General features: G+C 33.2%; 2 protein-coding genes and 1 long non-coding RNA gene across 3 annotated transcripts; 2 read left to right on the top strand and 1 right to left on the bottom strand.

Annotated features, from left to right (window-relative positions):
- Positions 1-392: 392 nt before the first annotated feature.
- LOC140179680 (uncharacterized) lies at positions 393-1,966 on the top strand. Its single transcript, XR_011873458.1, has 2 exons — positions 393-802; positions 1,270-1,966. It is a non-coding gene; the product is annotated as an uncharacterized lncRNA (long non-coding RNA).
- Positions 1,967-5,322: 3,356 nt separating this feature from the next.
- LOC112758551 (caffeoylshikimate esterase) lies at positions 5,323-10,241 on the top strand. The gene is made up of 7 exons (XM_025807257.3): positions 5,323-5,565; positions 5,669-5,759; positions 5,868-5,900; positions 8,181-8,327; positions 8,547-8,677; positions 9,251-9,388; positions 9,602-10,241. Exons 1-7 carry the CDS (start codon positions 5,539-5,541, stop codon positions 10,070-10,072), a joined length of 1,038 nt encoding a protein of 345 aa, XP_025663042.1. The 5' UTR covers positions 5,323-5,538; the 3' UTR covers positions 10,073-10,241.
- A 2,274-nt stretch (positions 10,242-12,515) lies between these two features.
- On the bottom strand, positions 12,516-14,372 carry LOC112756643 (uncharacterized). The gene is made up of 3 exons (XM_025805265.1): positions 13,805-14,372; positions 12,711-13,690; positions 12,516-12,578 (listed from the first exon to the last, which is right to left on the bottom strand). Exons 1-3 carry the CDS (start codon positions 14,370-14,372, stop codon positions 12,516-12,518), a joined length of 1,611 nt encoding a protein of 536 aa, XP_025661050.1.
- Between the last annotated feature and the right edge of the window lie 204 nt (positions 14,373-14,576).

Raw genomic sequence — 14,576 nt, 5'->3', positions numbered from 1 at the left:
TATTTGAATTTAATGTAGGGTTTAAAATTTAGGATTTGGATTTAGAATTTTGAATTTAAGGTTTAAGATTAGAATATAAGATTTAGGATTTAGAATTTAGTGTTTAGGATGACTGATGGTAGTGGCTGGCAGTGGTGGCTGGAGGGTGATCACAGGCGGCTAGTGGGTGGCCGTTGTCATGAAATTATTCATCTCATTCATTTTAAAAAGGTTTAATTACTCTGCAGGTCCCTATAGTTTCACCGAATTTTCAATTAGGTCCCTATACTTTTTTTCTTTTCAATTGGGTCCCTATACATTATTTTTTTTTTCAATTAAGTCCCTGCCGTGAATATAACGTTTAAGATAACAGAATATTCTTGATAAAAAACGAATATTCTTGTCATTTGATTGGATTAGCTAGCTGAACAAAAATGTAATTTTTCAAAATACCAAAAACACCCCTTTCATTTCATCCCAAAGAAAAACAAACCCTAGGTTGCTCTCTGAAGATCGCGAGGATCGTCTGCTGCGTCTCCTGCGTCTCCTGCGTCCGTCGTCCGCGTCCGTGTCTGGCTTCCTCTGCAACGGACGCTTGGTGGTCTGCTGTCCGTCGCATCCTCCCCTCTGCGCTGGTCTCCTCTGGTTTGTTCTGTTCGGAGATCTTCGCCGTTTCTCCATCCAAGCCGTCGCCGTCCCTCGCGGTGAAGCCCCTCGCCTGACGTCGCCGCGCCGCACCGTGCCGAGCCTCGTAGCGCCTGGCCTCCCATCCCCGCGTTGTGCCTCTGCTCCATCTCCTTCTACTTGAACTATCTGCAAACAGGTAACAAAAAAAAAAGCCTCTTTTTTCAGTTTTAAAACTTCATGTTTATGCTTATTTTATTTTGTTTAAAAATATGGCATTGGTTGATTATCGATTTGTTGAATTGATTTCTGAATTATTTTGATATAATAGTTTATTTAGGGTTTACAATATGGATATTTATATATAGGGATTTTGTTAAAAGAGGGAAATTTTTACTGTCAAGCAGGGCAAATTTTGCTTTTTTCCAACAATAAATGGTGTCCTGCTTCTGCAGGCTTCAATGCCTCTTGATTTTTCTGTTCAATTCTCATGGATGATTTAGGATTTTGCTATAAATTAGAAGTTTTATATTTAAGGTCTAATGGAAGCCGAAAGCCATTAGACATAATGTCATTTCATATTGATATTGCAATATATGCCATCCCCTATTTGGCACCTTGGATAGATTCTGGTCATCTGCTCACATATTGAGTTTTATGCTCCAGAGTATGGCGGCTGCGGCTTCTTAATGGAGAAGGCCGATATATATAGTTTTGGGGTTTTGATTCTTGTGATTGTGTCGGGAAGAAGGCCGCTACATGTTCTGGCATCTCCCATGAAGCTTGAGAAAGCTAATTTGATCAGCTGGTGTAGGCATCTTGCTCAAGCGGGTAACATTTTAGAACTAGTGGACGAGAAATTGAAGGAACATTACAACAAGGACCAAGCAAGCCTTTGTATCAACTTGGCGCTTGCTTGCTTGCAAAAAATTCCAGGGTTTGAAAGGGGAGATGGATCTTGAAAGGGGAGATGGATCTTCCGCCACTTCCATTTGAGTTCTCCCCTTCACCACCTTCCAGATTATATAGCAGATCAAGGAGAAAATAGAAGGGCACTGTTGAATAGGTTTAGGTGTTTAGCGATGTTCATGGAACCTGAATGATTCATGTTGTATGTATATCATGGAAACTACAAGTTGCATAAACTCTGTTTGTAATTGTATGTATCCTTGTCAATTGTGAGTGTGCAGTTGCAGCATTGGGTAGCTTAGCTCTTCATTGTAATAGGTAAGGGCAGAAGGCTATTTGTTAGTTGCAGTTTGTTTTTCAAGAGATCAAATTGTCTTGCAAGGGCTCCCCTAACATGACACCAGTACACCACTGGTTTCTTACTTTCTTTTATATTAAGAGAAAATTAACCCTATTCGTCAACACATAAAGCATAGTTGAAGTTCAACTAAATCATTCTAGTATATTCTTAAGATAAGGTATTTTGAAAGTAAAAAAAATAAAGAGAAGATATTTTTGGTATAATTTGTATATAAATAAGAAAAAAATGACAGTGATAAAATAAAAGGGATTATAGGAATATTTTTTATGTCGTCGAATCATTAAATAGGGATTATAAGAATATCTTTCATTGAATATTTATAATTTCTCTAAATTTTCAATTAGGTCCCTATATTTTTTTTCCTTTCAATTAGGTCCTTAGGGGTATACAAGTAATTTCACAATTCACTAACATTTTTTTAACGTTTAACGTTAACAAGGACTAAATTGAAAAAAAAAATAATGTATAGGGACCCAATTGAAAAAAAAAAAAGTATAGGGACCTAATTGAAAATTCGATGAAACTATAGGGACCTGCAGAGTAATTAAACCTTTTAAAAACTTAAACTTAAACTGATAGGAGAAGGTAATATTAATAATATTTTTAATAATGTCTTTAAGCAAGAGTTTTTTTTGGATTTGTTTGTTTTTTGCATCAACTTTCTTTTCACTTTTTATTTGTTTTATACTAATTTTTTTTTTATTTTTGGGGTATTTTAAGGATTGAATTTAAGATCTTTTGGATATAGAATTTTGATATTATATCATGAAATTATTCATCCCAAAATTTTAAATTGATAGAAAATAACATTAATGATTATATCTCTAATAGTAGTAAGATATGGTGGTGGTGGATTAAGAAAGAAAAAGATAAAAAAGAGAAACTATAAATATAAAAAAATATTACAAAAAGTTTGTTGAAAGTAGTTGCTAAAAAATAGATTTTTAGTTGGACTCGACGAAAACATATTTATTTAGTTCTTCGTTGATTAATTCAACAAAAACATTTGCTATCCAAACAAGTATTATGGGGCTGGATGATGGGTAGGTTATAGCTTCATTTAAGAAAGAAAGCAAAGTCAAACCAACGAATCGAAGTTTCTAAAATCTGAAGTATTTTACTCGGCTTTTTATTTTGTCAAACTCTTATTGCCAATAGAGTCAAAAAAAAAAAAAAATTGCTAACAAATTAAACATGTTAAAATTTTATGGTGAGTTACATGACCAATGACAAAGTTATTTTAGTCTAGTCAGTCTAATAGTTTTCTGATACAATAAAAATTAGTTGAAGAAAAATAGAAAAGATGCTTAAGAAGAAAAAAAAAACTTGATTAAATTTGGTTACAAAAATAATTTGTTTAACTACTCTTTCTCAAAATCTTAATATACTGAATGCGTTAAAAATGTTTCTTTTATTTAACAAGTATCTTTTAACGCCACATTCACGAAACAAATTTTCTAATCTTGTAACTTAATGTTGTGTTCCTGATTATTTTGACAGGATTACGTTGCCAGAACAAAGAGAGTTAAGATAGATTGGGAAAGTAATAATATAACTAGACAACGGAAAATGTGAAATCCGTAGCTTTTTTTTCTCCCATAAATCATAATGCCTGTACCAAATGCGTTAAGGTGGTTTGACAAGAAAGGAGAAAAAGGTTGTCCATTTTCGGCCACTTTGAGCTTCTAGTACAGAAACCTACAGTGACAACTATGGGGTTTCCACATTCAATAAGGACCTACAAAAATTAATAGTTATCATTCTCTCAATGCAAGAAAAGTGGGTAGAAGGAGCAGGACCACCTAAAGAGAAGAAGATGCATACGTCAAAGGCGGTGTGGTTTGACCAATTTGCTTGCAGTTTCCAAACTATTCATGCTTTTCAAGTTTTATTTCGTGGAGAACTTGTTTTCTTAGCATAAATCTCAAATGCTTTGTTCAAGTTTACATGCAGGTAAACCCAGCCTGGCAACCTTTAATAGTATTATGTTTCATCTATTTATTTTTAGGTATTTTTTTTTTCCAATAAGCATAATTTTCAATATGCTAAATTAAAAAAAAAATTCTATAGAAAGGTTATTTTGTAGGCTAAATTTGATGTGTTTTTATCGAGAGTAAAAGTGACCTCTATCCGTCCTACAGTCTACAGAGTAGTACAGAGCAGAGACCACTGTGTTTATTATGCGTACCACCATTTTACACCTATCCTTTTTCTGAACCATATTTACGAATCCATTATGTTGTGCAACTAACTACTACTAGAAGTCACTAGAATTGAGTACCAAATCCAAAGGAAAGTAAACAGTTCATCAAGCTCATTATTATTTATTTTTCGAAAATGAAACTTTATCATGTCATATATATCTCCGATATATGTATAATTTGATCCTAGAGAAGACAATTAATATTATTGCTAATGTATGTGCATGTGTATCGGCAAATTAAATGTTGAAACTGGAAATTAGGACTAGAGAATTGTGATGACGAGGAGACGTTACCACCGACCAGACCAGTGTGAACTAAAATACAATGCAATCAAGGCATTTATATCTGGACGTTTCTATTTTACATTATGAATAGTTGAATACTTTGGTTAATTGGGTTGGAGGCGTAGGTGCTCCATCCTTCAAATTAAGTCACCTAAATTTGAGCGTTAATGATAGAACAAGAAAATAAATTAACTCCCTCTCTTTGAGGCAGAGACGTAGAAAAATATTAGATAATTACTCTTAACATTTTTATTTATTTTATTTTTAAGTTAATATTAATTAATTTTTTATTATTTGTTCTTACTAAAAATATTAGTCCTTTATCATTTTCTTTACAAAATGACTATTTTTTAAACACTTAAAATAAAAAAAATTAAAAAACCAACAAAATATATTATTTTTTGTCAGTACTTTTAATCATCAATCTAGTAATTCAGTAATACTTTTAACCCATATTTTTAAATATTAACTAACAACTGACTAAAAAAATAAATTCTATTGACCTTTTAATATTTTTTCTTAAATTTGCACCAACTTAATTGGCTTTTTATGTTATTGTTTATTACTATTTCTGTTAATATATGAGAAAAGAGGAGAAAAGGACTTTTAATATAACAAAAATGTTTGGCATTGTTTAAAAACTATAAGTAGTCATAATTTCTTTTTTTTTCTTTTATTTGTATTTATTAATTATTATTAGAATAAATATATAATATCAAATATAAAAAAATTGTATAATTATAAATATTAAATCAAATAAAATAATTTTAAATTATTGTTTGCCAAACATTATTTTAAAAGCTATAACTCAAATGACATAGTCTTTCCGTACTTACCTAAAATTAAATCACCTAAGAGGTTGCGGATTCCAGCCTACAAATCTTTGATAAAAAAAATTCTAAATTAATTGGTAAATTCAACGTCGTCTATGTATATAAGAAAGGGACCTACATCAAAATTCATGTGTGTAAGCGTATATACATATGAAAGAAACATGCTCTCCTTATTCACTTCACTTGTACATATTTCTCTCTCTGTCTCTCTCTCAAGCTAAGCTCGTTCATGCCATCTTCATCATTATTCCTCTGATTTTGCTGCATGCTTTTTCTACTCATCAACTTAACTTTCAGATCCATCATCACCTTGGTCTCTTGTAGCTACAATATAATTTAGTTTAATGGATTTAGAGTTTGAATATCAAGAGGTAAGAAGTAAGTAAGTAAATTCATATTATTATAGTGATAGTGATAAAAAAAAATGGTGATATATATATATTCATATACTAATAATTAAGTAGGAACGAACAGGAGTACTGGAGAAATTCAAGAGGAATGCAACTTTTTACATGCAAATGGTTACCTCTATCTTCTCCAAAGGCTCTTGTCTTCCTTTGCCATGGTATCATTCATTCACTTTCTTTAATTTCTGGTTATTAATTAGTGGGTGCATCATGTGTGTGAGTTGTGACTGATTTAACTCTGCCTCCTCCTCTTCATTAATTTGCAGGGTATGGCATGGAGTGCAGTCGCTTCATGAGAGGTAATAAATGTTCTTCTTCATCAATTACTCTTCTACTCTCAACTCTCATCTACTTTAACTCACCTCTTTTCTCCTCTCCATTTTTTCCTCTTTTTTTAATGCTATATATATATCCTGAAAATAATATTTATTAAGGTTTAGGATTATAATCTTAAAGCCTCACATTAACGAGTTTTTTATCTTATAAATTCTTTATTTTTTGATGATTTTTTTAGTTTAAGATTAATTTTATGTACTTCTCACATCTACAATATTGATATTTAATTGATATTTATTAATACAAAAATAGTTTTTTTAATTTTTTTTCTATTAATATTGTTAGATGTGAGATCATATTTTACAACACTAATGAGAAAAAAAAATTGAAAAAATTAATTTTTAATAAATTTAGAAATGGTCTTTTTTTTACTCACAAATAAAAAAGTTATCTATATTAATAAGGATTAATGCATGTATCACTATCAGATTTCCACCTTCTGGTGCCAGTGGTTGAACCTCCAACATAAAACAAAATAATAAAAAATAATTAACTACATAGCCATATATTCTCAAAATAATTTAATTAGTTCCCCTAACTTGGGTTTATTAAAATTAGTAATTTGACTCTCATCTACTTAATTAGTTAGGCTACCTTCCAAGTTTGGATACACTATATAGTGCCATCTAGTGTAGCTACCGTTGCCAAGTGATGTTACGGTTGAACCAACTAAACCACGGTATAGTTACGATTTATATGCAACATGTGGCACATAGCTATAGCGTTGGCGTGAGCATAATTAACTCAAATTTATAAAGAAGCCTTTCCATGGGATAAAAGAAATTTTAAAAAATGGAGGAAGATAACTTTGAGAAATGAGAATTGAGAAGCGTGGATCCACCAATATTAATTCACACAAAAATTGTTGCAATCAAAACATTAATTGCACTGTCGCCACTTTAGCTGTAGCCATATTACTAGGCATTGGTGTTATGAAATCACTTGTAGAGTTGGCGGTGGTCACATTATTTGTAGAAAGAATCATTTAATACTTTGAATATGTATATGATCTTCTGTCCTAATTTGCACTAGTATCCTGCTGAATGTTGAGATGTCTTCTAATTTTTTTTTTTTGAAAAAATTTAAAGAATTAGTATTTTTACTAAAATTTAGTCAATATTTAATTATTAATAAATAATTTTACATTATTAAATATCATTTTATATTATTAAAAATACTGATGATAATTAATTGATAAATACACTGCTAGTCCCTAAGACTTTTTTCTTTTCTTTTCTGTATTCAATCACAGAACTTGGTTTGTGGTCTTGTCTATGTATGTAATCTAGTATTGACCATTTGACCGTACCAATTCATTTTGAAACAATCAATTTCTTTAGAGTCATCTTGAAGTGTCTTAGTCTCTACTCATTAAAGATATATAATTATGAAAAGCTCCTTTTTGAAAAATCAAGTAATTTTAGGTTTTAAGAAAATAAATATTCATCCGGTTTTTGTAGAGTAACAAGTAAAGTTTTAGTTATGAAAAATTTCTTCACTATTAAACTAAAATTCTTGAGGTTTTAATATAAGTATTTGCTATGGTACCTAAAAAATATTGTTTAATTACTAAAATAAATTACATATTTAATTTTAAATTTAAAAGTATAAAGATTAAAAAATTTTAAATACTTTAAAGCTATTATAAAAAATAATTTAAACAAAAATTAGACACCAAACAAAAAATACCATAAAATTAGCCTTTAATATATTTATATTGAATAGAAACTGTAAAAGCTCTTTCGAAAAACCCAACCACCCAGTAGTGACCGAAATTAAAAATCAAAACCTAACCACCATGAGAGTCAATAATAATAATAACAAGAGCTATTAGTAAGAGAGATTTTAATTAGGTGGACAAATACAACTAATATGGCCGGCAACTTGCGAGTAGGTGAATCGTCTTTTGATGATTGTGCAATCTTTAATGTTATTGTTAAATATGTATATAATATAATGGTGGATACTACCATGAAGATTTTACTATTGTCTTCATATAAAGATACTTCTTTTTTACCATTAGATGATAAAATGTATGGTTTGATTTTGATGTGTTGCAAAAGTGTTATTTTTTTTAAAGTGTGGCTAAACAAACAAAGTACACTTTTAACACAAGAATCTTCATAAAAAGATGTTTTTAGCATCTTCATTTGAGTAGTTGCCTAATATAATAGCATGGTTGCAAAAGTAATTGCCTACGCTACTTTAATTTTGATGTTGAATTGAATATGGTTGGAGTGTAGAATGTGGAGTAAGGCTAGCTTGTGCGAGGTACGCTGTGTACGGTGTGGATTATGAAGGACATGGAAAATCCCAAGGTGCCCGTTGTTACATCAAGAAATTTGATAATATTGTTCACGATTGCTTTGACTTTTTCAGCTCAGTCACCGGTATGGACTTCAACCAACTCGTTGACTTTATTTATTCCATATATAAAATTAATAATTACATATGCAGTTAATTAGTTTGATTCATTGTCAACGAGATATAATTCAAATAGCATAATTTATTTGTCTTCACTTAAAGATTTTGAATTCGAATCTCAATCATAACTTCAAAAAAAATTTTATAGTTTAATTCATTTGCGAATGCATTATCTCTGGTGACAGGGCTTGAAGAGTACCGTGGAAAACCCAGGTTCTTGTATGGGGAATCCATGGGAGGGGCTGTTGCCCTACTTTTGCATATGAAGCACCATTCTTTTTGGGACGGTGCCGTTCTTGTTGCACCCATGTGTAAGGTATGAATGTATGCTGCTCCATAATATTTCTTATTTTCTTTATTTCTATAAAAATATTTATTAGCATAAAATAGTATTTTTGTATGGAGAATATTAAGGAGTTAATGATTTTAGTGAAAAATAAAAATTTAACTAAGACAAATAAAAAATACTAATTATTTAATATTTTCTTTTTATATCTTATGTCAAATTTATTCTTTTATTGACTTTTTTGTGTCCATTTTTTTATTAATTATGCTAGTTTGAAAGTAACTGCTCGTATGAAAATGTTTTTTTTATAAATATTTATAATTTAAGACTTTGTTTGTTTGGAGTAAAATAAGAAAGAAATAGAGGAAAGAAAAGAGAAATTAATTTTTTTTTTTTTGTAAATTGCACGTTAAAATTTAAAATTTATCCCTTTTTTTTTCTCTATTTCACTTCAAACAAAATAAGTCTAAATATTGAGACGTTTTATTAAATTGCCTAACATAATAGGAATCAACTTATCTAAAGATGTTTTGGCTAGGTAAGACATGTGTAGGTGAGTAATTGTGTGAAAATTGAAAGTAGTTAAAGAAATAAGTAATGCAGATATCAGAGAAGGTGAAACCACACCAGGTGGTGATCAATATACTGACTAAAGTAGAAGATATAATTCCAAAGTGGAAGATCGTCCCCACTAAGGATGTCATCAACTCAGCCTTCAAAGACCCTGCCAAACGAGAAAGGGTGACACATTCTTCGTCCACAGTTGATTCAGGTGCAGTTAATTTCATGTGAAGTTAATACTAGAAAGTCGTTAAATGATAATTTAGTCAAATCTGTCAAATAAATTATTTAACGACTATCAATTATTAACTTCATATAAAGTTAATTGCACGTACGTATTGAATTCATGGCCTCCGATATTTTCTATATATCTAAAGGGATAGGTGGGTGCAGATAAGGAAGAACAAGCTGATATACCAAGAGAGGCCTCGGCTGAAAACAGCACTAGAGATGTTGAGAACAAGCATGAGTATTGAGGAGAGTTTATACAAAGTGACTCTGCCATTCTTTGTGTTGCATGGCGAAGCAGACACAGTGACAGACCCTGATGTGAGTGGGGCATTGTATGAGAGAGCAAGTAGCAAAGACAAGACCATCAAACTCTACCCATCTATGTGGCATGGTTTGACTTCTGGTGAGCCTGATGACAACATCGACATTGTCTTTGATGACATCATTACGTGGTTAGACACACACAATACCAATAATCTTGCATCGTCCCATTCTACTCTTCAACCCTGTGCCACCACCGCTAATAAGACGACTACTACTAGCAGTGTTCTCCATAAAACACACATCAAGAGGAGGAGAAGCTATCTCTGTGGCTTGAAAAGACGCAATTCCCTGCACCATTCTGCAACTTAGACTAAATCCTTGTTCTACCTTGTTTATCAAAATTTCCTTTCAATATATGTGATCTGTATGTTAATAACATTGGGTAAATAAGCTGAGGTAGCTAGCTATTCCTGCTGTATGGGGAGTGTAAACAACTTATGTATGTGCCTAACAACATAATGTTTCATGTTTGACTTAACTACAAGTCCCAACAGCATAATAAGGTGAAAATCTCATATATTAAGCGTAATAATAATAATAATAATAATAATTGTTCCGTTCAGCTTCAGCCGAGGTATATGTCTCCAGGCGAGACTGCTTGTCTTGGGGGTGAACCGTACATCGCCTTGGAGATGGCCTTCGGGATTAACCTTGGCGTTGCGAAACACGGCGGCGGGAGCACCTGCAAAAAGCACTCCGACGCTCAAGTCAGAAGAGTATTCAAAATAATATAAATAAGTAGAAACGAGAGTGTATTTGTGACCTGTTTTCTTGGGCTATTGGGTTTGGTTTTACAGATGAGTGAAGGGCTATCTACTGCCTGTTTGTTCCGATATTAATGGCTTAGATAGTGAGTTTCGTTGCTGTTGGTAACGACTAGGAGGTAGTGTTTGACTTGTGCACGATTTCGGTTAAGTTGCTGCTTCAGATATGATTGTTTGTTTTCGGACTTTATGATCAGTTTCGGTTCTAATCTTATCTCCGAGTTTATGGGGTACACGTCATAGCCCCCAAGTTCGGCTGGCTTTGTATTGAAATGGTAGCCGAGCTTTAATGAAACAGGTGTTTTTTTTTTTAATATACTTTTTTGTTAATATTAGGCTCTTTCAAGGATTTGAAGAAATTTTTAAAGGAAATTTAGAATATTTCTTCTCTTTTTGACTACTTGCAAGACGTGCCGCGTTAAATGTGTTTTCCTACCGTTTGGGTTTTTCACGATGTGAGTGGTTATAAGTTGAATTACCTACTAAGTTAGTGGGCTTGCAATAATATCTCTTTGCTGTTTTGGGACTTACATTCTATTGTTTCAAATTCTTTTCTACCGGCTGACTCCAAGTATGACTTTTAAAGGTTTGTCTTTTTTTTTGCTTAACATTGCTCCTTTCTTCTGTTTTCCTGTTTGAAATGGCGAGGGAGAAAGAAAAAGAGAAAGCGGTTGAGGAGAATAAGGATGATCTGTACTACTGGGTACATGATGATGTGAGGACACGTTCCTCGTCGTTTGTTAGTGCTGACTCAATGAGTGAACTTCGGGGTTTGGGGTTGGTAAAAGAGGGTTCGGGTGTGGTGGTTGAACTTCTCCCTTGTTCTGGTGAGGATAGGGTTTGCGAGAGGAGAGGAGATTGGCAATACTTTTATTTTTATACACCTTGTTTTATTGAGCTTCGTGTTAAGTTTCCGTTTTCTGCATTCGAGTGCGACATTCTGACTCAGCTAAATTGCACGCCTTCTCAATTACATCCTAACTCGTGGGCGTTTTTGCGTGCTTTCCAGTGTTTGATGAGCTTCCTTTCTGTTCCTTGTTCTCTTGCTGTGTTTTTCTCTATATTTCAATCTAAGGGGGAAGGGGCTGTGGGTGTGCTTGAGTAGTTTTCCTGGGCGTTCCCTCTTTTTGCTTTATAAATCTTCTTTTAAAATTTCAAGTCTTTGTTTGTAAAAGTGCGGTCGGTAGAGGCTGAGTATCCTTTCTATCTGGACGATGAGTTGATAGAAAGGTTTTCCTTGTATTATTGTTGTTCGGAGCTGTGCCAGATTCTCGAGGCTGTTGAGCAGAATGAGGAGGAGGAGTGGTTGTTAGATTATTTGGTAGAGAGTTTTGCTGATGGGAAGTGCTTGTCTATCTCTGAGGTTCTTCGTTATCATGATTCGGGTGATATGGAGGGTTTGAAAACATATATAGGTAATGTTTTGTATGCTATTGATTGAGTTGATGTTGTTGTATTTTCTAATATTTGTTGTCTGCAGGTGGACGGGTCCCCCATCTCGATCCTTCTCGGTTCAGGGACTCCGAAGGAGGGTGGGTAGGCTGCCCAATCTACTGCTCAGCCAGCCTCTTCACACAAAAGGAAAAGAGATGAGACTGAGAATTCTTTGGAGGTTATATCGGAGGGCGGTCAGGAGGCTGTTGATAGCGGTAAACCGGTATTTGATCGGCAGAAGAGGCTTTATGGTTTCATCCCTGGTACTAGTTCACATTCCTTGTGGAGCGACCTTTTGCCGAGCTTTCTGACAAAGTGTCTCAGTACCCTGGTGACATGCTCATGACTCGTCGGGTTGGTATGGAGGGACTTGGAAACAGGGACGGATCCAGAAATGTTATCGGGGGGGGGGGGGGGGACAATAACATATATAATATTAAAGAAATATGCAAATAAATTATAATGTAAGATGCATTACAAAAATATACCGATAGAGAATATATATTTAAAGTACAAACAAAATATGCATACTTTTACTAACGAAGTGGTACACGTCAATTCTTCATATCATAAAATTTATCGATAATAGAATCGGTGTCAAATCTTTCAGCAATCTTCTTCTCAATGTAAATCAAAAGACAATTAGCAAGAAATTCATCTTCCATTTTATTTCTGAGTCTATTCTTCACAATATTCATAGCTGAAAAAGATCTCTCAGTTGTAGCAGTTGAAACAGGGAGAGTTAATACCAAGCGAATCAAACGATCAATCAAAGGATATGTTAAAGACTTTCCTGTCTTCGTTAATCCTTGACATAACTCCGAAATTGTGCACAAGTTAGTTAACTCAACATGATTAGGAACATCAAGTTCATAATGTTGAGCTTGCATTCTAATGTGAAATTTCTCTTGGTCACTGAAGTCACCTGGATAAAATCGTTCTACTAATTCACATACTTTGTTGACACTGAAGAACTTATAATTATCTCTGGGATCTAAAGTTGAACTTAAAGTAAGTAATTCCACCATATTATCATTGAATCTTCCATTAAGCTCTTGTAACTGTGTATCAATTACAGCCAGAAATAAATTAACACAGTAATGATGCTCCACTGAAATTTGGTCAACAATTTTGCGAGTTCGGCCTCTTCTAGGAATATGTAATGCATTCATATCAGGAACTTCAACTTCATGTTTCTCACAAAACAATATAACTTCTTTTATGAAAGCCTCCCAACTTGATTCTCTCATTCGTTGGATTAAAGTCTTGGTAGTAGAAACCAGAGTTAGAGCATTCAATATGTCTTGATTTTTTCGTTGCAAAGCTTGGCAAAGATCATGACTAACTTCCAAAATATTTCTCATCAAATGCAAAACAAAGACAAATTCAAAGGATGTGATAGCATCATAAGCAGCACTAGCATCACCACAAGTGGAGAAATTACCTTCTTCAGTGCTTTTTTCAAGAACTTCACAAGTAGCATCAAACATGCATAGCAAGCTACGTACAGAATTCAAATGAGACCCCCATCTAGTATCTCCAGCTCTTTGCAAAGTACCAATTTGATTAAGTCCACTACCTGTCATAAGTTGATCATCAGCAATTAAGTTTGCAACATTATTTGCTTGAGCAACCCTTAACTGATCATGACGTTTAGGAGAAACAATCACAACATTCACAATTAGTGTAAGTTTTGAAAAGAATTGATGAACATAGCAAACTTCTTTAGCTGCAGAAACAAGTGCTAATTGTAATCGATGAGCAAGACAGTGAATGTAATAAGCAAAAGGGCAATCTTTCAAAAATAGAGCTTGCAATCCATTTCATTCACCACGCATATTACTAGCTCCATCATACCCTTGTCCCCTAAGATTTTGAACATCAAGATTATGACGAGAAAGAACTGATGAAATTTCTGTTTTCAATGTCAAAGAACACGTATCAGAAACATGTATAAGATCAAAAAATCTTTCTTGAACACAACCATGCTTGTCTACAAATCTCAAAACCACAGACATTTGTTCTCGCTTTGACTCATCTCTTGCTTCATCAATAATTATACAAAATTTAGAATCACCAATTTCTTCTCGAATTGTTGCACGCACTTTTCTAGCAAAGATATGTAATATATCTTTTTGAACACCGGGAGATATATATTGAGCATTTCCAGGAGCATTTTCAAGAACAACATTATTAACATTCTGATTACAGGAAGCCAAAAGCTTAATTAACTCAATAAAATTTCCCCTATTCAAAGATCCAGGACTTTCATCATCGCCTCTAAATGCACATGCTTGAAATGCAAGCCATCGAATAGCATCAATAGATGTCTTCAACCTTAAGCGGTTATTTGCAATAGTTTCATCACTATGCCTATCAAGAACTTTGTCTATATGCTTAGATTGAGCCATTAAATCATCACAAGATTTCACACATAAATTATGGGGAGAATTAGGAATAGAACCCTCGTGACATACAAATACACAATTCACTCCATTGTTTACTTTCTTCCAATTACTAAATCCTAACTCTGAAAATGCATTTTTTCCATCATTGCAAGCACCATAATGTTTACCAAACAAGTAGCAAGGCAAACAATAAGCAGCATCTTTTTC

This window comes from Arachis hypogaea, chromosome 16 (assembly GCF_003086295.3).
Source record: "Arachis hypogaea cultivar Tifrunner chromosome 16, arahy.Tifrunner.gnm2.J5K5, whole genome shotgun sequence".
Lineage (NCBI taxonomy): Eukaryota > Viridiplantae > Streptophyta > Magnoliopsida > Fabales > Fabaceae > Arachis > Arachis hypogaea.
Note: the sequence above shows the minus strand (reverse complement) of the source record. Positions and strands in the feature narration are given on the sequence as shown.

Excerpts from the sequence above, each read along its gene's own strand:
- LOC112758551 (XM_025807257.3), top strand. The coding sequence starts at position 5,539 with ATGGATTTAGAGTTTGAATATCAAGAG. Across the intron at positions 8,328-8,546 it reads CTTTTTCAGCTCAGTCACCG|GGCTTGAAGAGTACCGTGGA; the intron begins GTATGGACTTCA and ends CTCTGGTGACAG. Across the intron at positions 9,389-9,601 it reads ACCCTGCCAAACGAGAAAGG|ATAAGGAAGAACAAGCTGAT; the intron begins GTGACACATTCT and ends AGGTGGGTGCAG.
- LOC112756643 (XM_025805265.1), bottom strand. The coding sequence starts at position 14,372 with ATGGCTCAATCTAAGCATATAGACAAAGTTCTTGATAGGCATAGTGAT. Across the intron at positions 13,691-13,804 it reads ACAAGGGTATGATGGAGCTA|CTAAAGAAGTTTGCTATGTT; the intron begins GTAATATGCGTG and ends TTGTTTCTGCAG. Across the intron at positions 12,579-12,710 it reads TTGATCGTTTGATTCGCTTG|AAGATTGCTGAAAGATTTGA; the intron begins GTATTAACTCTC and ends TACATTGAGAAG.